The sequence below is a fragment of the Chiloscyllium plagiosum genome, unplaced genomic scaffold (genome assembly GCF_037043375.1).
Source record: "Chiloscyllium plagiosum isolate Xiang-an unplaced genomic scaffold, Cpla_swu_hap1 HiC_scaffold_19, whole genome shotgun sequence".
NCBI classification, from domain to species: domain Eukaryota; kingdom Metazoa; phylum Chordata; class Chondrichthyes; order Orectolobiformes; family Hemiscylliidae; genus Chiloscyllium; species Chiloscyllium plagiosum.
Window position 1 is genome coordinate 40,891,750 of NW_028270157.1, and position 21,242 is coordinate 40,912,991.

The 21,242-nt window shown below is 39.6% G+C and overlaps 1 protein-coding gene across 1 annotated transcript in view; it reads right to left on the minus strand.

Moving 5' to 3' along the window:
- The window catches only part of lrp6 (low density lipoprotein receptor-related protein 6), a 188,196-nt gene that overhangs the window by 11,864 nt on the left and 155,090 nt on the right, over window positions 1-21,242 (minus strand). The window contains exons 13-18 of the mRNA XM_043709456.2: window positions 20,866-21,068; window positions 17,073-17,284; window positions 16,765-16,955; window positions 10,461-10,670; window positions 9,411-9,536; window positions 7,995-8,231 (exon numbers count right to left, since the gene is read on the minus strand). Of these exons, the coding sequence (XP_043565391.1) occupies window positions 7,995-8,231; window positions 9,411-9,536; window positions 10,461-10,670; window positions 16,765-16,955; window positions 17,073-17,284; window positions 20,866-21,068 (1,179 nt within the window). The remainder of the gene's footprint in view (window positions 1-7,994; window positions 8,232-9,410; window positions 9,537-10,460; window positions 10,671-16,764; window positions 16,956-17,072; window positions 17,285-20,865; window positions 21,069-21,242) is intronic.

Here is a 21,242-nt window from a genome sequence, read left to right on the forward strand (position 1 = left end):
ATGGAAAAATTGTTTAAAACATGGAATCAGGAATTGGGGTTGGAAATCTCTTCAGAAATGTGGGACGACATCTGGGAAAATGCCAGAAAGATCTCTATTTGTAACAGAACCCAAGCTATTCAATTAAAGATACTCCATAGGACTCATATAGCACCAAAACGATTGGCAAAATTTAGGGCAGGAGCATCTCCAATGTGTCCTAAATGTAAAATAGAGGTCGGCGCACTCACACACTGCTTATGGACATGTCACAAGATCCACAAATACTGGGTCAGAGTAGCAAATGCTCTGACAGAAATCTTGGGAGCAGAAATTAGGGTGGATCCAGTATCTCTTCTCCTGGGCTTTTCGAACCTGCCTTCCCTGGATGTGCACGTGAGGAAATTATTCTCCATTCTCTCCTTTTGTGCAAGAAAGAATATCTTAGTAAACTGGGTAACTGAGGGCCCTCCAGGACTTTCGAATTGGTATAGGTTGGTCATGGAATGCATTCCCCTTGACTTCCTTAAAAATATGGTGCATCAAAAAACTGAATTATTTTATAAAATATGGCAGCCTTTCTGAACTATATAGATACAGATATTTTGGCCATTTTGTCAAGGGCTTTTATCTAGTTGTGGTAATGGTTCTGGTTGGTCCATGGACCCTCGGGGGGAGGAATCCCGTATGAATACGGGTTTTATTATGACTTGATGTTAATTTGTTCTGACAGTGTACCTCATTATTTAATTATTATGTTATCTTTTTTTTTCCTTTTGAGTAATGCAAGATATTTTATTATACATTCTGGTTAGTTATAGGTTAGATTTGTAGTTAGTGGAGTGTTTTTTTTTTCTTTATCCTTTCTCTTTGTTTGCTAGGTTTTGGCTATTATTTATTTAATATCTAACTGTACATTAATGTTTTTTTCTTCAATAAAAATATCTATCAAAAAAACAGCAGAAGCAGCATGCGACAGACTATGCAATAGCACACTGATGCATGAGACCAAAGATCTGCAGTTCTGCTACATTCTGTAGTGAATAATGGTAGACAAGAAACAAAAATTGTTTATTTAGAGTCACATAGATATACAGTACAGAAACAGACCCTTTGGTCCAACTCGTCCATGCTGACCAGATACCCTAAATAAATCTAGTTCCATTTACCAGCATTTCACCCATATCCCTCTAAACCCTTCCTATTCATACACCCATCCAGATGTATTTTAAAATGTTATAGTTGTACCAGCCTCCACTACTTCCTGTGGCAGCTCATTCCATACATGCACCACCCTCTGCATGAAAAAGTTGCCCCTGAGGTCTGTTTTAAACCTTTCTCCTCTCACTTCTAAACCTATGCCCTCTAGTTTTCGACTTTTCCCACTCCAAGGAAAACGTCTTGTCTATTTATCCTATCCATGTCCCACATGATTTTATAAACCTTGGCAGGTCATGTCTCAGCCACCAACTCTCCAGGGAAAATAGCCCCTGTCTATTCAGAATCGCCCTACAGTTCAAACCTTCTAATCCTGAAAACATCCTTGCAATTAGTTTCTGAACCCTTTCAAGTTTCAAACCATCCTTCCTATAGCAGGGAGACCAGAATTACATGCAGTATTCCAATAGTGGCCTAACCAATGTCCTGTACAGCCACAACATGACCTCCCAACTTCTACACTCAATGCACTTATCAATAAAGGCAAGGATACCAAATGCCTTCATCACAATCTTATCTATCTGATATTCCACTTTCAAGGAACTATGAACCTGCATTCCAAGGTCTCTTTGTTCAGCAACACTCCCCAGGATCTTACCATTTAAGTGTATAAGTCCTGACCTGATTTGCCTTTCCAAAATGCAGCACTTCACATTTACCTAAATTAAACTCCCTCAGCCCATTGGACCACCTGATCAAGATCCCGTTGTAATCTAAGGTAACCTTTTTTGCTGTCCACTACACCTCCAATTTTGGCATCACCTGCAAACTTACTAACCATACACTTCCTATATCCACATCCAATCATTTATAAAAGTGACAAAAAGCAGTGGACCCAGCACCAATCCATGTGGTGTATCGCTGGTCACAAGCCTCCAGTCTGAAGAATACCCTCCACTGCCACCCTCTGTCTTCTACCTTCGAGCCAATTCTGTATCCAAATAGCTAGCTCTCCCTCTATTCCATGTGATCTAACCTTGCTAACCAGTCTACCATGTGGCACTTTGTCAAATGCCTTAGAGAACATAGATCACGTCCACCACTCTGCCCTCATCAATCCTCTTTGTTACTTCTTCAAAAAACTCAATCAAGTTTGTGAGACATGATTTCCCACACACAAAGCCACGCTGACTATCCCTAATCAGTCCTTGCCTTTCCAAATAAAATGTAAATCCTGTCCCTCAGGATTCTTTCCAACAACATTCCAACCATCGATATCAGGCTCACTGGCCTGTAGTTCCCTGGCTTTCCCTTACCACCATTCTTAAATAGTGGCACCAACCTCCAGTCTTCTGGCACCTCACCTACGACTATCAATGATACAAATATCTCAGCAAGGGGTCCAACAATCACTTCTCTAGCTTCCCACAGAGTACTAGGGTACATCTGATCAGGTCCTGGGAATTTATCCACTTGTTGCATTCTAAGACATCTAGCACCTCCTCCTCTGTAATATGGACATTTTTCAAGAAGTCATTATTTATTTCCCCTGTTCTGTGTCTTTCGTCAACTTCTCCACAGTAAACACCAAGGCAAAATACTTGTTTATTATCTCCCCAATCTCCTGCAATTCCGGAGGAAGCTCGATGAATATCTCCACGCCCAATGCGGGCCGAGTCCAGAAGTTTGGCACAAAAGACATGGCTGGAGTTATTCCAATTATTTTCTGCCATTTGTACCATTAGCCAGCTAATTTCAGCCTCCACTTGAGAATTTCACCATTACAAATGCCAGTCTTAGGCCACTTCGATTCATTCCACATGCTTTCATCAAGAAGCACTGACAGTGCTATCAAACAGCACTTTCTCACTACTCACTGATGTTCAGTGTGGGTTCTGCCAGGACCACTTAATCACAACTTGTAATCTTGATTTAAACATGGATATGACCTGAACTGCTGAGCTAAGGTGAGAGTGACTGCATTTAATATCAAGGAGCCCAAATAAAGTTTAAGTCAATTGGAATCAGGACAAAGATTCTAATGACTGGAGTCATGCTTCTAAAAGACAGATGCTCGTGATTACTGCATACAATAAATACTAACCTTGCAGCTAAACCCTCATCGCCTAATGGAATTAAAAACTAACTTCTGACCTCATGATGGATGGAAGGTCATTGCTGAAGCAGGTGAAGACAGCTGGGCCAAGCCACTACCTTGAGGAACTCCTGTAGTGATATGATTGACCTCCAACAACCATAAGCACCTTCCTTAATGTTTGAAACCATACTTGGTTGAATTCTCTCTCATTGTCACAGTTACTCTCACCTGACCTCTGGAATTCAGCTCTTTGGTCATTGTTTGGTCCAAAGCTTTAATGAGATCAGGAACTGAATGGTCTTGGCAGAACCCAGACTGAGCTGCAGGGAACTGGTTACTCCTTTGCAGGTATTGCTCGGTAACACTGTTGACAACCCCTTCAGGGACAGATGAGGAGGAATTTTTGGTTTTTAAAAAAAAGGGTAGTGAGCCTGTGGAATTCTTAACCTCAAACAGCTGTCAAGGCTGGGACATCAAATTGTATTCAAGGCTGAGATAGACAGATTATTAATCACCAAGGGAAACAAGAGTTACATAAAAAAGGCACGAAAGTGGAGTTGAGGATTATCAGATCAGCCCCAATCTCATTGAATGGCAGAGCAGACTTGATGACTGAATGGCCTACTTCTAATCCTACATTTTATGGTCTTTCATCACTTTACTGATGATTGAGACTGGAGAGGAATTACCTGGACAATTTTCCCTGTCGTTGGGTAGATTCAAGCACTGTAGCTGTACTGGAACAGTTTGTTTAGGGCTGCAGCTAGTTCTAGAGTGCAAGTTTGCAGTCCTATTACTGGAATGTTGTCAGGGACCACAGCTTTTGTAATACTGGTGACTTCAGCAGTTTTGTGATATCACATGAAGCAAATTAAGTCTGCTGAAGAGTGGTGTCTGTGATACTGTGGCCTTCAGGAGAAAGTAGAGGTAAATTATTCACTTAGCACTTTTGGCTGAAAGATGCTGCAAATGCTTAGCCTTGTCTCTGTATTGATTGGCTGGGTCCCCCCACCAATCCTAAGGATGGGAATATTTGTGAAGCATCCACTTCCTTGTAGTTGCATTAACAACTGGATGTGGCAGGCCTGCAGAGCTTGGATCTGGTCCATTAATAATGGGATCGGTCAGCCATGTCCATCACATGCTGCCTCAATGATAGGCACATAAGACCTGGAGAAGCTCAGCAGCTTTGGCAGAATGTGTGGAGAGAGAAACAGAGTTAAAATTGCAATGTGACTTCTTCGAAACCCCAAACCCTTGAGTTCCAAAGAATCATCACTGGACATGAAACATATGGCTAGAGGTTGTAATTTTTACTTTAGATGTTGTAATGTCTGATCTAGAACTGTGACTTGCTATGCCATTTCAGAGATCTGTTAAGATTTAGTCATTGCAATGGTTTTGAAATCACAAGCAGACCAGACCAGTCAAGGAATGAGAGATTTCCTTCCCACAAAGGCCAGTTGGGTTTTTAACCACAATGACTTCATGGTCACTATTAGACTGGAATTTATCAGAATCCAATTTCTACACCTGCCATGTTGGGATTCAGATCCTGCGTTCTAAGAACTATAGCCTGCAGCTCTGGATTACTTGTTCAATAACATTACCACCACCTCCTTTAATAACGATTCACTGATGATTGTCGTGTTCAATACCATTCATGACTCTACTGATATTGAAGGAATCTGTACCTATACACAGCAGGACCTAGACAACATTTAGCTTGGCCGCACAAATGGAAGAAAACAACTCCAACAAAAACCAATGTAACCACTGCCTCTGGGCATTCAATGACATTACCATCACTGAATTCTCCTCCATCAACATCCTGGGAGTTCATCATTGACCACAAACTGAACTGGACTAACCATATAAACACAGTGCTTTCAAGGGCAAGTCAGAGGATAGGAATTTTACAGCAAGTGATTCCTCTTTTGGCCTCAAAACCTTTCCACAAACTGAAAAGCTGAAATCAGAAGTGTAAACTCGACATTTGTACAAATGAGAGTGCAGTGCCAAGAAGACACAACATTATCCGGACAAATAAGCTCACACGATAGTTTAAGGGTTTAAATAGGATGCAATTCACATTCGCAACCTTGGGTGCATATTGGCAGCACCCACACCATCTGCAAAATACAGCGTAGCAAATTACCAAGGTTCTTCTGATATTATCTTAAAAACCAGTGACTTTTAACTAATTGGAAGGATATAGCAAGGGGTACGTAGCAACACTGTCATCCATAAGTTGCCCACTATCCTGAATTAGTTCATAAACATCAAGGTTAGTTCACATGGAATAGGAGAACTGGCTATTTGGATACAGAACTGGAAGGCAGAAGACAGAGGGTGATGATGGAGGATTGCTTTTCAAACTGGAAGCCTGTGACCAGTGGAGCGCCACAAGGATTGGTGCTGGGTACACTGCTTTTCGTCATTCATTTAAATGATTTGGATGAGGACATAAGAGGTATAAGTTAGTAAGTTTGCAGATGATATCAAAATTGAAGGTGTAGTGGACACCAAAGAAGGTTACCTCAGAGTACAACAGTATCTTGACCAGATGGGTGAGGTGGTACGTTTGGAAAGACAAATCAGAGCAGGACTTATACATTTAAATGGTAGGGTCCTTGGAAGTGTTGCTGAACAAAGAATCCTTGGAGTGCAGACTCAGTTCCTTGAAAGTGGAATTGCTGTTGGATAGGATAGGGAGAGGCTGAATAGACTAGGGCGATTTTCCCTGCAGCACCAGAGGGGGTGACCTTACAGAAAGGCATGGATAGGCTAAATGGACAAAGATTTTTTCCCCAGGGTGGGGGAGGCCAAAACTAGAGGGCATAGATTTAGGGTGAGACAGGAAAGATTTAAAAGGGAGCCAAGGGGCAACCTTTTCATGCAGAGGGTGATGTGTATACGGAATGAGCTGCCAGAGGAAGTGGTGGAGGCTGGTACAATTACAACATTTAAAAGGCATCTGGATGGGTATATTACTAGGAAGATTTAATAAAATCTAATCTAATCTAATCTACTTCAAAGATTTAGAGGGATATGGGTCAAATAGTGGCAAATGGGACTAGATTTATTTAAGATATCTAGTCGGTATGAACAAGTTGGACCGAGGGTTTTGTTTCCGTGCTGTACATCTTCATTACTCTTTTGTAACACTGGGTCAAGATCTTGTAATTCTCTAATTAACAGCTCTGTGGGAGTACGCTGACCAGACTTTTCAGAGTGGTTCCCTGTGACAACACTCCCCCGCCCCCACTTCCTAACTGTAATTAAAGCGAGGTCGATAAATTCTGGCTCAAACTCATGAATGAGTAGTAATTTAAATTCTAGTAAGCGCATCTGCATCTTGCCACATGGTGGCGCAAGTTCCCAGTAAATAAATGTGCTTCCCTCAGGCGCGTACTACCACCAACCCCTCTGACTACAAAACAATTTTTAAACAGAAATGTACAACTTGCATCCTCAAAATAAAACTGCAACCTTGGTGATTTGCTCACTGATTATCTTTCACTGCACCTTTTCTTCGCAATCATGGCAACTGAAAGCATATACTTATACTTCATCTCTCTGCAGCATAATATCCATTCTGTCTTCGGGTTTCCTTAGGTTAAAGACCTAAACTTCCAGATGACAGAGTTATAGAACTTTGTTGGTTATGAAAATGAGTAGCTGATCCCTAAATATCACAAAGATTCCAAGTTGATGTTTTATTCTAGAAAGCCATTGGGAAAAGAGTAGAACTGGAACCAATTTTTATACAGTTTTATGTTTATTTAGAGTTACACATTTACAAGCATGCATCTCCTAACCAGTGACGACGGTTTTAAGCCTGTATCTATTTATATGGGGTTCAAATGAATGTCCCAGTTAATCCCTACCACATGGACACAATTAACCATAATGAGTACACATTCAGTACAGTAACAGTCAGTCTCTGGTCTGTGCTGATTCTAGACAGGATAACAGTCTTGAGGAGTGCACTTGTGGCATTGTAATAGTGTCCCTACCTCCTAGGTCAGGAGGCCTGTGTTCAGGTCTACCTACTCCAGAGGATTGGTATTATATGTGTAACAGGCTAATTTAGAAACATCCAAAATGATTTTTGAGAGTTACAACATAGAACATCACAGCACAGTACAGGCCCTTGGGCCCACAATATTTGTGAAATTCAGAGAAACTGTGGTTCTGCAATGTAGTTGTTATCACATTTGCCTTATATCCAGGCCCTGGTTAAAGACCCCGGGGTGTGTCATTGCACACCCAAACTGACTGATTCAGGGAGATGGTGGGTGTAGTCATAATTTAACTAGACAAGTAAGCGAGAAGCGCAGGCTAATGCTCTGGGAGTCTGAATTCCATCGTGATAAATGGTGAAATTTGAATTTAATAGAAAAAAATCAATTAAGATGTTATTCCAATGGTGATTATTTAATCTCTGTTGTTCTATTCTCTTTCATCTTCAAGTCTCACCTGTTCCAGAAGTGTCTAGTTAATCGAATGTAACAACCACTCATGACCTTAGCATCCACAGTAAGGAGGGGAAGGGAATCTGCAAGGATTTCCTTTTTCAAATTGTTAACCCATGGCCCCTGCTCAAAATTGTGTTTTCTTTCCCCTTCAGTGATCAGGACTAGCTTAACTATAAAGGTCTAACTGCCTATGGACTATCAGCACTCTATTCTTCCTTGGGCTATATACCCGCAAGTGGTGTTACTGTTTTATTCTATGAACAAAAATGACCAAATACCTTCACATTTCTGTTCGTCAGATTGGTCTTGGCAATTAGTCTCTCCATTACATCTGAAGACAGCATCTATACACTGTCCACTGGCACATTGGAACTGACTGTCTGAACATACTGGACAGTTTTGCTCATCGCTCTGATCATCGCACTCAGGATACCCATCACAGCGCCAAGCCAAAGGAATGCAATCAATCTCACCAGTAGCACAAGTGAAGTGATCTGGTGCACACGTTGGGGGCTCTGAAAACAGATAAAATTGATGGCAAGTTTACAGGTTTGAGTGGGGAAAAAACAAGCAACTTCAGCAAAATTCAGCTTTTTTGTTTTAATTGTTAAATGGACCGAGGCCACAATAACTGTCACCACACATTGCCATAGTTAATTTATTGATATCCACAATGATAACAGGTTTAGATTTTTAAATTTCTTTTTATTCATTTGTGGGACTTGTGCATCTCTGGCTGGGCAGCATTGAAGCCCATCCCTATTTGCCCTTGAGAAGGTGGTGGTGAGCTGCCTTCTTGAATTGCTGCAGCCCACTTGGTGTGGGTTGACCCACAATGCCAGTAGGGAGGGAATTCCAGGATTTTGATCCAATGACTGTGAAGGAACGGCAGTATATTTCCAAGTCAGGGTGGTAAGGGGAGGGGAACTTGCAGGTGGTGGTGTTCCCAAGTACTTGCTGCCCTTGTCCTTCGAGGTGGAAGTGGTCATGGCTTTGGAAGGTGCTGTCTAAGGATCTTTGGTGAACTTCTGCAGTGTAGATAGTAGACACTGCTGCTACTGAGCGCCATTGGTGGAAGGATTAAATATTTATAAATGTGATGCCAATTAAGTGGGTTGCTTTGCCCTGGATGGTGTCAAGTTTCTTGAGTGTTGTTGGAGCTGCACCCATCCAGGCAAGTAGGGAGTATTCCATCACACTCCTGACTTGTGCCTTGTAGATGGTGGGTAGACTTTGGAGTGTCAGGTGGTGAGTTACTCGCTGCAGTATCCCTAGTCTCTGACCTGCTCTTGTAGTCACTGTGCTTATGTAGTGAGTCCAGTTGAGTTTCTGGTCAATGGTTACCCCAAGGATGTTGACAGTGGGGAATTCAGTGATGGTAATACTGTTGAATGTCAAGGGCTGGTGGTTCAAGTGACTTTTATTGATGATGGTCATTGCCTGGCATTTGTGTGGCACAAATGTTACTTACCACTTGTTGTCCCAAGCCTATATATTGTCCAGATCCTCCAAGAAATTTTGAAGTATTTTCAAAGAAATGTATTTCAACTTGATAAATAGAACTCAAAAACAAAATATGTAATCTCTTGATTTTCAAATATTTTGTAGTTTGAGTTTAGACTTAGTCATTCAAGGGGTGCATACATTGATAAAAGGATAACACTTGGATTGAGAATGAACAGTTTTGCTCTTACCTCCACAGGACAGTTCATCTTGAAGCAATACAAGGTGAACAGGACAGGAACAACGGGTAGTACCATCTCCCTTTACAATACATATATGGGAGCAGCCACCATTATCTTGGGCACAAGGATGTTCAGCTGTAAAAATCACAGGAACAGTAATTTCAGTGCAGCAAAAACTGAATGAACCAGTCACAAATTTAGCAAAGAAAGTGCTAATAATCTCAACCATTCGTTCAGAATTCAAATGCATTTACAATTTTAAGAACCCCCTCCGCAGCTTTGATAAGTTGTTGTGTGGCTGAACAAGGCTCGAGATGTGGATCACATATTTAAACAGTTAGCAAGAATTTTTCCTGCATCATCCACATTGGTCATGAACAAATGATTTTCTTTTTTAAAAAAAAAACTGTGGTAGCATGTAATCACTAGTTACATGTTCATGCTTGTTATGTTTTTCTAATCACAGTTTTTATCAATCAGTACATGCACAGGCATTATACAGATTAAAAAAAAAGGTACAAAGTAAAGGAATGGCATACAAAACACCCTGAAGGTGTCTGCAATAACAATGACAAATGAAAATTATGTTTCATTATTAAAAAATCCTGTGCTTTCAAGTGGATACAGAAAGGGACTGGTTTGATAGAGTTGATTTTATCTTTAAACCTATCCCACCTATTACTTTATTTAATAATCACACCTGGGGCTGATGGGCAGGTTTTACTCTGCTTTGGCCCTCTTCCGTTATGTAAAGAAGTTGTAATACACATAGCTTTCACTTAACTCAGCAAAGTGGATGCACAATGATATTCATAGAGACAGATTAAACAGTACAAGTCTATGGAGTAATTATTGCTGCATGTCTGTGGAGTAATTATGTAATCAGGTACGAGGAATTAAAATATTATTTAGTTTTGAACTGCTGTAGTTTACACAACCATAACAAAATGCAGTCAGTACTTTTATTTTGAATTTCTTCCCTTTCAAGATTTCTCAGACTTTTCTGGGTTTTTTTTTAACACGTGTTAACTATATCTGGTTTCTATATTACCAACATACCAAATTCCTCTAGATCGAGTTCTTTCACGGCATGAATATCACTCAGTTGTGCTATACGAGCTTGAATCTTAGTACGACTGTTACCATTTGTCTTCTCAATTCTCTCAAGCATCTGCTGTTGCCTGTCAATCCAGTACAAGTGGTTACCAAATATAGTCAGACCTACAGGTTGAAGTATGTTGGCATCTTCCAAAACAATTCGATTTGCACCTAAAAGCAAATTTAAAAGATTTTATAAATGTGATTCAATGTTTTGTACGGTATGAAATTATAAATAGCAGTGATGTTCAACAACAGCTGGCTCATATGTCTAACTGGGAAATTAAATTCTGACTAACTGCATTAGAAAATCCCAAGAAGTGGTAGAGGTGGGTATGATAGGAAAGGTTTAGAGGGGTACCGGCTAAATGCAGACAAATGGGACAAGCCCAGTTTAGAAAACATGGTCAGCATGGACGAGTTGGGCTGATGAGTCTGGTTCAGACAGTGTGGAAACAATCTCAATTGCACGATGTACCTCCATGTAGGTTTACTTTTTCATACAAGCGTTGGTAATATAAGAGATAAAAAGCAAAGTATGATTTTCTTTTTATTCTGATTAAGCTTCTGATCATCTATTCCAATAACCCCTCATGTACATTTGTATCCAATTTTGTGTAATAACACTCACATGTCACACCACCAAGGATGCAGTTAAATGCAGATTGCTGTTCGTTGCCTCCTTGGTTACGGACAATGGTAGAGATTTATTAATTAAATATTCATGAAGTATATTTCCCCATACTGTGAGAGTTGTTTTCCATTAGGACTACTGCAAATGGCAAAGATGGGATCACCATAACCATTGAACAATGCTACTGTATACATTTCCAAAATCTTGCTCACCATACATTTCAAAATTAATTCTATGGACCACTAGTTGCCAATATATCAAAATCCCAAGGGTTTCCAACAACATTCCGAATAAATCACATTGGGCTCAAAATGTTAACACGTCCTCTGTGTACAGGTGCTGCGAGACCTACTGATTTCCTCTAGAAATGTCAGTATGTATGTTTCCTGTTTTGATTTATATATTCAATAGACAATAGGTACAGGAGTAGGCCATTTGGCCCTTTGACCCAGCACCACCATTCATTACAATCATGGCTGATCATCCACGATCAATATCCTGTTCCTGCCTTATTCCCATAACCCTTGACTCCACTATCGTTAAGAACTCTATGTATCTTTTTTTTGAAAGTATCCAGGGACTTGGCCTCCACTGCCTTCTGGGGCAGAGCATTCCATATATCCACCACTCTCTGGATGAAGAATTTTCTCCTCAACTCTGTTCTAAATGGCCTACCCCTTATTTTAAACTGTGTCCTCTGGTTCTGGTCTCACCCATCAGCAAAAACAGAGTGTCCTCCAGAGTGTCCAATTCTTTAATAATCTTATACGTCTCAATCAGATCCCCTCTCATCCTTCTAAACTCAACTGTACATAAGCCAGTCGCTCCAACCTTTCAACATGATAGTCCCACCATTCCAGGAATTGATCTTGTGAACCTACGTTGCACTCCCTCAATAGCCAGAATGTCCTTCCTCAAATTTGGAGTCCAAAACTGCACATAATAGCTTTCTTCACTGCCTGCTGTACCTCATGCTTGCTTTCATTGACTGATGTACAAGAACACCTGGATCTTGTTGTACTTCCCCTTTATCTAACTTGACTCCATTTAGATAATAATCTGCATTCCTGTTCTTGCCACCAAAGTGGATAACCCCATATTTATCCACATTAAACTGCATCTGTCATGCATCCCTCCGCTCACCTAGCCTGCCCAAGTCACCCTGTATTCTCATAACATCCTCCTCACATTTCACCCTGCCACCCAGCTTTGTCTCATCAGCACATTTGCTAATATTACTTTTAATACCTTCATCTATATCATTAATGTATATTGTAAACAGCTGCAGACTCAGCACCGAACCTTGTGGTACCCCACTGGTTACCACCTGCCATCCAAAAGGGACCCGTTTATCACTACCCTTTGCTTCCTGTCAGTCAGCCAATTTTCAATCAGTATTTTGCCCCCAATACCATGTGCCCTAACTTTGCTCACCGATCTCCTATGTGGGAAGAGAAACCAGAAAAGCTGGGGTTATTTTCCTCCGAGCAGAGAAGGCCAAGAGGGGATCTAATTGAGATGTACAAAGTTCTGAGGAGGAAAGACAAGTCGGATAAGGAAATCTTCTCCCTTTAGTAGAGGGGTAAATAAGTAGGGGCAGTTTTAAGATAGGGAGCAGGAGATTTAGAGGGGAGTGAGGACTTTTTTTCTATCAGAGGATGCTGGGTATCTGGAACTCACTGCCTGAAAGTTCCTAGCTGAATCACATGAGCGCAGGCAACATCCCAGTGAATCTCTTTCATACTCTGCAGTGCAATCACATCCTTCTTAAAGTGTGAGCTGCATACACTGAATTTTTCGCACATTTCTTATTTCTATGCAAATTGCTTCCACACGTCTCCTGAATGTAGGTTATTCCTCTCTCTTGTGTTAATATCTTCATTACCTAATGAGAGCAACTCCTCTGTGCTGTTCCTAATTTCCTGTACTTTTCAAGGTTTAGATTCGCAATCCAGATCAACCTTCAGACTCAGTAATGGCTACTGGATCATACTTATTCATTTCTATTGTGCTCTCAGTTCATCGGTTTCACTTTCAATGGTATGTGCATTCAGGTACAGAACCATTAGTCCTATTCTTTTTACTTTTTTCTGAAAACTTTAGTCTTATTATTGTTCAACTCTTAGATTTGTATTCTATATCCCATCCTGCCATTGCATGGTTAACAGTTCCCATATTAATACTGTACTAATTAGTCTTGAATTAACTCTAATTTACCATGTCTTCCCAAAATAGATCCTCTAACCCCCTCTACTTTTGTGGCTATACAGTTGGCTAGACAATATTACATGGTTGTGTTTGTGAGATTCCTGCTGTTTCTGAATATTTGTGAGGAATGTTCAATTGTTCAATACTCTAGCAGGGTGCTAGAAGCAGCAACCCAGAAGACAATTAAAAAGGTATTTTGATGAGCACTAAAAACAGCTATGGTCCAAGTGGTAGAAAATAGGATGAAAATAGATGGATGTTTGGTGACTGAAATGGACATGATGGACTGAAGATCTATCAGACAAAACGAAAGACAAGAAATCACTTGGGGGAGTGGTGCACAGGCCCCTTAACAGTAACAGTAAACGCATAGTAGGGTGGAGCATAAAGGAAGAAATAACGAGAACTTCTCAGACAGGCATAGTAATCATGGGAGATTTTAACCTACACATAGACTGGAGAAATTAGATGCGCAAAAGTAGCCTAGATGAGGAGTTCATAGAATATTTTCAGAGCAATTTCTTATAACACATTCTGAAGCTGACCAGAGAACAGGCAATACTAAACTTGGTACTGTATAATGAAGTAGAACTAATCACCTCAAGATGAAGCTGCCCCTGCATAGCAGAGACATAATCATTGACGTTTACATTTATTTTGAGGAAGAGAGTAGATTCAATATTTTTGTTAACATTTGAACAACAGAAATTGTGAGGTTTGAATGCAGAGCTGGCTAAAGCGAATTGGCAAATTAGCTAAAAGGATGTATTAGTAGTGAAGCAATGGCAGACATTTAAAGGAGATATTTCAAAATACACAGGATAGATACATTCCAACGAGTAAGTAAAATTCCAATGGACAGACCCACCATCTATGGTTAACTTAAATTAAATTAAAAGAAAAAGCATATAATTGTGCAAAGACAGGTGAAAAATCAGAAGATTGGACAGAATGTTTAAAAACAAGGAAAGAATGACCAAAAACTAATAAAGATGGAAAGTTAGAGAAAAAGCGCTCAAAAATATAAGAACAGATAGTTAGCATTTCTATAAATAATTAATAAAAAGGTGCAAATGGGAAATAATAACAAAAATCAAGGATCAGCAGATGAATTGAACAGAGATTTGTACATCAGAGACAAAAACAGAAATTGCTGGAAAAGCTCAGCAGGTCTGGCAACATCTGTGAAGAGAAATCAGAGTTAACGTTTTGGGTCTGGTGACCCTATCTAGGTGTTCTGAGGAAGTGCCTCTGATTTCTCTTCACACATGCTGCCAGACTTGCTGAGCTTTTCCAACAATTTCTGTTTTGGTTTCTGATTTGCATCATCTGTAGTTCTTTTGGTTTTAGATACTATGCATCAGTCTGCAATACAGGAGAATGCAATAAACATTCCAGAAGTAGCAATAAATCAGGAAAATGGAAGGGAGGGTAGAACTCAGGAAAATCACAATCACCAGAGAAGGGCACAGAATAAACAGTCAGATCTGTGGACTGGTGAGTGCCCAGGTCTTGATAGACTTCAAACTAGAGTCTTAAAATCAGTGGCTAATGAGATTTTGATGCATTAATTTTTTTTTATTTTTTTTTTACAAATTTCCCTTAATTTGGGGATGATGCCAAAATACTGGAAGATAGAGAATGTAACTTCTTTATTTAAAAGGATGCCAGAACACAGGAAATTTCATATCAGCTAGCTTAACAGATATCAAAGGGAAAATGTTCAACATTAGTATTAAAATAAGTTACAGCAGGGCACTTAGATAACTTCAACATCAGACAGAGTTAGTATGGTTTTGTTAAAGAAAAATCATGTTTGACTAATATGTTTGAGCTCTATGCTGGAGTAACACATGCAGTGGATAAAAGGGAACCAGTAAATGTACTGTATGTAGATTTGGAGTAGCCATGTTGGCATGGTCAAAAGATTAGCTGGCTAACAGGAAGCAGAAAGAAGGCACAAGTCCTTTTTAGTTTGAGAAGATGTAATAAGTAGCTCTCCACAGGAATCAGTGCTGGGATCTCAACTGTTTACAGTTGATATAAATGACTTGGCTGAAGGGATGGAAGGTATGGTTGCCAAATTTGATAAAGACACAAGGACAGGTAGGGAAGTAAGTTGTGAAGAAGACACTGGAGGCTATGAATATATAAAAATTACGTCGTGGGTAGAGGTGGGTAAATGGAGTGTAATGTAGGAAATTGTGAAGTTGTCCATTTTGACAGGAAGAATAAAAAAAAATCTAAATGGTGCAAAATTGCAGACATCTGTATGCAGAAGAATCTGGGTATGGTTACTATGCAGGTAGAACAATTCATTAGGAAAGCCAACAGAATTTTGTCATTTATTGCAAGGGGAATTGAATACGAAAGTGGGGAGGTCATGCTTCAGTCATACAGGACAATGGTGAGACAACATCCAAAATACTATTCACAGTACTGGTTGCATTATTTAAGGAATATTTGAAAATATTTCAGAGAAGGTTCATCAGACTAACACTTGGAATTAGGTCTTGAGGGTAGTCTTATGATAAAAGCTTGGGCAGACTAAGTTTGTACCTTTGGAATTAGGATGATTAGGAAGCTACTTGCTTGAAACATACAAGACCCTGTGCTGTCCTGATAGGATGTTTCTTTTTAGGAGAGAAACTAAAATAACGGTTGTCCATTTAAACAAAGAGTTGAAATTATTTCTCTTATAAAAGTTGGTAGAAGCAGAATTTTGAATATTTTAATACAGAGATAGATAGATTGTTGTTAAACAAGGAGGTGAAACATTATCGAAAGTAGATGGGAATGTAAATTTGAGGTTAAAATCAAATCAGCCACGGTATTATTGAATAGTGATGCATTCTGGAGTGGCTAAATAGCCCAAATTCTGCTCCGATCTAGTATTTTCATGTATTTTTCCATCATTAGATGATTAGCTTGTAAAGACCAGAGATCACATGTCCTTTTCCAGTGTCAGATAACATCATTAAACTGCTAGGGGAAAAATATTACATTACAAAACAAAATGGAAGTCACCTTTACAATTGTCAAATACTTCTACTCAATGAAAGTTTGAAATGGTACAATATCCTTTGTGGCACAATGCTGAAATATTTTGCCATGAAACAACAAAAAATAAATCATGTTGTACGAAGAGTTATACAACCAGAAGGCTGGGAACAGAGTCCTGCAATTAGGGAAAAGGTAACTTGCAAACATTTGGGAAGGAGGCAAGAAAAGGAAAAAGTGTAAAACATATACTGATCATATGGTTCACTGTGAAATCAAACTGTTCTGTTCATTCAGAAATAAAAAGACTTAATGTTTACAAGAACAGCATTTCACAGACATTTTTATAAAAGCATTTTTTCCTTCTTTTCCTCAAACTATTTCTTTCTTAGTCTTTTCAAAAAGTTATTTTTTTCCTTCTACCTGATAAGTCACTGCTTTCTATGCGACGCAGATCAGAGTCAGCCCAGAAGAGTTTGCCAAGCTTGTTGTCGATAGCGAGTGCAACTGGTTTACTTAATCCACTGAGGAAGAGAACTTCACGCTCTGTACCATCCAATGCAGCACGCTCTATTCTTGGTGATCTATCTTGAAGGTTAGTGAAATACATATACCTATAGGTTTGAGAGAGGGGGAAAGCAATTATTTAACATAAACCTCTCAAATTTGTCCCTGACTCCAGCTTTAGTAATATCAATGGCTTTAGATCAAACATCAAATTTTAGTTTTACCCCCTCTCTGGATTTACGATGATTGCCCTTGGCCTGTCCTGTTCTCCTCTCAAAACCACACCTATTGGTTTGCCATCCAGTCGTGTTACATTTATTACATTAGTTGCCTCGCAGGTCCAAAAGATGTAACGACTGTAGATATCAATGCTGAGGTCATAAGGCTGCATGTCCAAATTTTGGTTGGGAATTGCACTGGTTACAACAGTAAAGCTCTGCAACAGAAGTAGAAAACCGAAATAATGAAACAATTTTAAAAACTTGACAATTACTGTACAATTGTTTTTGTAGAAGAGCTGGATTATATGACGAATAATTGTCTAGACCAGTATGTTAAGGAACCAAATAAAGGATATGCTATTTTAGATCTAGTATAACGTAATGAAAAAGGGCTAATTAACAATTTTGTTGTAAATAAAATTTTAGGGATGAGTGAGCACATCATGATAGAATTTTACATAGGTTTCAAAAAGAGATAGTTGAATCTGAAGCAAGGATATTAAATTTGAATGAAGGTGAATTACAAAGGCAAAAAGCACCAAATAGCTGAAGTGGATTGGGAAAATACATTAACTACTGTCCACTGACCGTTTTTGAAAAACTATTACCATTTACAGAACTATCCAATACTTTGAAGTGTAATAACTCAAAAAGATAATTCACTGTGGCTAAGTAAGGGAATTTAGGATTGTACAAGAGTAGGAGAAAATGCCTGTAAGGTTCACAGTAAAACGGAGGATTGGGAGGCTTTTCAAATACAGTACAGGAAGACAAGGAAAAATAAGAGAAAATAGAATGAGTCTGATCTACCAAAAAACAAAAATGGACTAAACAGCTTTGATAGATATGTAAAAAGGAAACATTTACCTCAACTTAATGTGGGCCCATTTCAAGCAGAGTCAGGAGACACAGATAGGATACAGAGAGATGGTACAGGAGCTAAATACGAGTGGACAGCGAAGAGGGTTACCTCAGATTACAACAGGATCTGGACCAGATGGGCCAATGGGCTGAGACTTGGCAGACGGAGTTTAATTCAGATAAATGCGAGGTGCTGCGACTTATACACTTAATGGTAAGGCCCTAGGGAGTGTTGCTGAACAAAGAGACCTTGGAGTGCAAGTTCATAGCTCCTTGAAAGTGGAGTCACAGGTAGATAGGATAGTGACGAAGGCATTTGGTATGCTTTCCTTTATTGGTCAGAGTATTGAATACAGGAGTTGGGAGGTCATGTTGCGACTGTGCAGAATATTAGTTAGGCCACTGTTGGAATATTGTGTGAAATTCGGGTCTCCTTCCTATCGGAAAGATGAAAGTTGAAAGGGTTCAGAAAAGATTTACAAGGATGTTGCCAGGATTGGAGGATTTGAGCTATAGGGAGAGGCTGAACCGGCTGGGACTGTTTTCCCTAGAGCGTCAGAGGCTGAGGGGTGACCTTATAGAGGTTACAAAATTGAGGGGCATGGATAGGATAAATAGACCAAAGTCTTTTCCCTGGGTTCGGGGAGTCCAGAACTCAATGGCATAGGTTTAGGATGAGAGGGGAAAGATATAAAAGAGACCTAAGGGGCAACGTTTTCACGCAGAGGGTGGTACGTGTACGGAATGAGCTGCCAGAGGATGTGATGGAAGCTGGTACAATTGCAACATTTAAGAAGCATTTGGATGGGTATATGAATAGGAAGGGTTTGAAGGGATATGGGCCGGGTGCTGGCAGGTTGGACCAAAGGGGTTGGGATATCTGGTCGGCATGGACAGGTTGGACCAAAGGGTCTGTTTCCATGCTGTACATCTCTATGACTCTATAACTACGGTGTATCATTGAGGAATAAACAAAAAATCTCCCACAACTAGAGATTCAAGTGGCTACAGAGAACGAGGAGTGAAAGGAAATTATTATGAATAAGAAGATTGTATTGGAGAAATTAATGAGGCTGGAAGTTAATAAACTCCAAAACCCGACGTTCTTCATCCTAGAGTACTGAAGGATGTAGCGACAGAGATAGTCAATGCATTAGGGATTAGCTTCCAAAATTCTATGGATTCAGGATTGATTCTTGCGGATTGGAAAATAATATCACCCCACTACTTAAGAAGGGAGCAAGAGAGAAAACAGGGAACTACGACCTTGTTAGCCTTACATTAATAGTGAGGAAAATGCTAGAATCAATAATAAAACATATGACAAACATATACTTGAATAACAATTATCTAACTGGGCATTGTCAGCATGGATTTGTGAATGGGAACTTGTGTTTGATGAACTTGGAGTTGTCTTGAAGATGTCATTAACAAAAGGCTTTGGATGAAGTTCCCCACAGGAAGCTGGTTAGAAAAACTGAAATATATGGGAAAGGATGTAATATACTGGCATAGATTAATGAATGGATAACAGATAGAGAACAGGAGTTTAGAACATGTGAGTCATTTGAGTTGGTAGATTTCAACAGTACAAGGAGGCAGCCCATCTCCACAAGGGCAACTAAGGATAGACAATAAATGCTGGTCAGCCAGCGACACCCAAGTCCCACATGTGAATAAGCAGCAGAGGCTGACGGGGCACCACAGGGATCAGTACTTGGGCCCCTAACTGAGGTGAGGACCAAATATAATAGTGCCAAATTTTCATATGATACAAATCCAAGAAGGAACATGTGTTTTCAGGAAGGTATAAAGTAGCTTCAGGAAAATTTGGACAGGCTGAGTGAATGGCCAAAAATACGTCAGATGGAATATAATGTGGAAACATATGAGATTATCAACATTGGATGGAGAAATAGATGAGCAAAGCATTTTTTGTAAAATGGCAAGGGGCTGGGAAGTTTAAGTCTACAAAGGAACCTCACTGTCTTTGTCGCCAAGTCTTTGAAGGCCAACATGCAGATGCAGAAAGCTATTAGGAACACGAATGGAATGTTAATCTTCATCAGAAAAGGATGTGAGTCAATAAATAATGATGTTTGGCTTCAATTGTGTAGGAACCTGGTCAGGATATACCAGAAAGACACTATGCATTTTTTTGTCTCATCTCAAGGAAGATATCATTGCCTTGGAGGTTGTTCAACAACGGTGACAGGACTTGTTCCCAGGATGATGGGCCTTTCTAATGGAGAGATACTGGGCAAACTGGGTCTGTATTCTCCAGTTTCAAAGAATGAGTGTGATCGAAATGAAACTTAAAAATACTGAAAGGATCGATGGGGTAGATGCAGGTAAGAAGTTTCCTTGGTTGACGAGTCTAGCACCAGTGATGCCACCTAAATTTTCCTCATTTCAGACGTATTTTTACTCAGTTGTGAACCATTGGAATCTCTACTAGAGGGCTGTAGCAGCTCAGTCTTGGAATATGGTTAAGGTAGGGAATTGATATATTTCTGATTTCTAGTATTGCACTGGATTATAAGAATAAGGTTGGGGATGGGTAAGATGCAGTGAAGTGTAGACCATCCACGGCCATGTTGAATGACAGGACAGGTTGAATGGCCAACTCATGTCCCTAATTTCTAACATAGTTAAGTTAACTCGATTTAAGATTTTGTGTAAAGCCGATCAGGATGTTTTAATCATTCTTTTCACCGGTGCTCTGAGCATATACAATGGATTCACAATACAGATGTGTGTGTGTTCTTGGGGGAATCTATGAGAGAAACATCTATTACATATAATAAAAATATAACTCAGAGAATTAAACACATTTCCCTATTGTTTGAAAGGAGGAGAAAAATGTGAATATCAATACATTGTGTGTGGTTCAAGGCATAATTACTTTTGTCTCAAAACCTGTGTTAATACAAACCTGGGTCCCATCCTCCTGTGCTCGCCTAATTACGTTCTGACGAGAGTCGATCCAGTACAGATGTTTATCCACAGGATCATAATCAATGGCCCTGACGTTTCTTAAACTGTGAATGGGAAGAATGATGTCTGGGCTCTGTTGTTCATCAATAACCATCCGGTTAATTGCATTCTTTTGACTGAAGAGCAGAAACGAAGTCGGAGCTGCAAAATGATGACATCACCTTGTCAATCTGAACTAGCTAAGAACAATCAACCACTTGAACAAATATGGAACTCAGACATATGAAAAATGTCCCACTTATGTGTGAAGTAAATCTCTTAAAGGCTTAGTTTTAAAACCAGATTATTTCCAAAAAGCAATGTGTAATTTTGTAA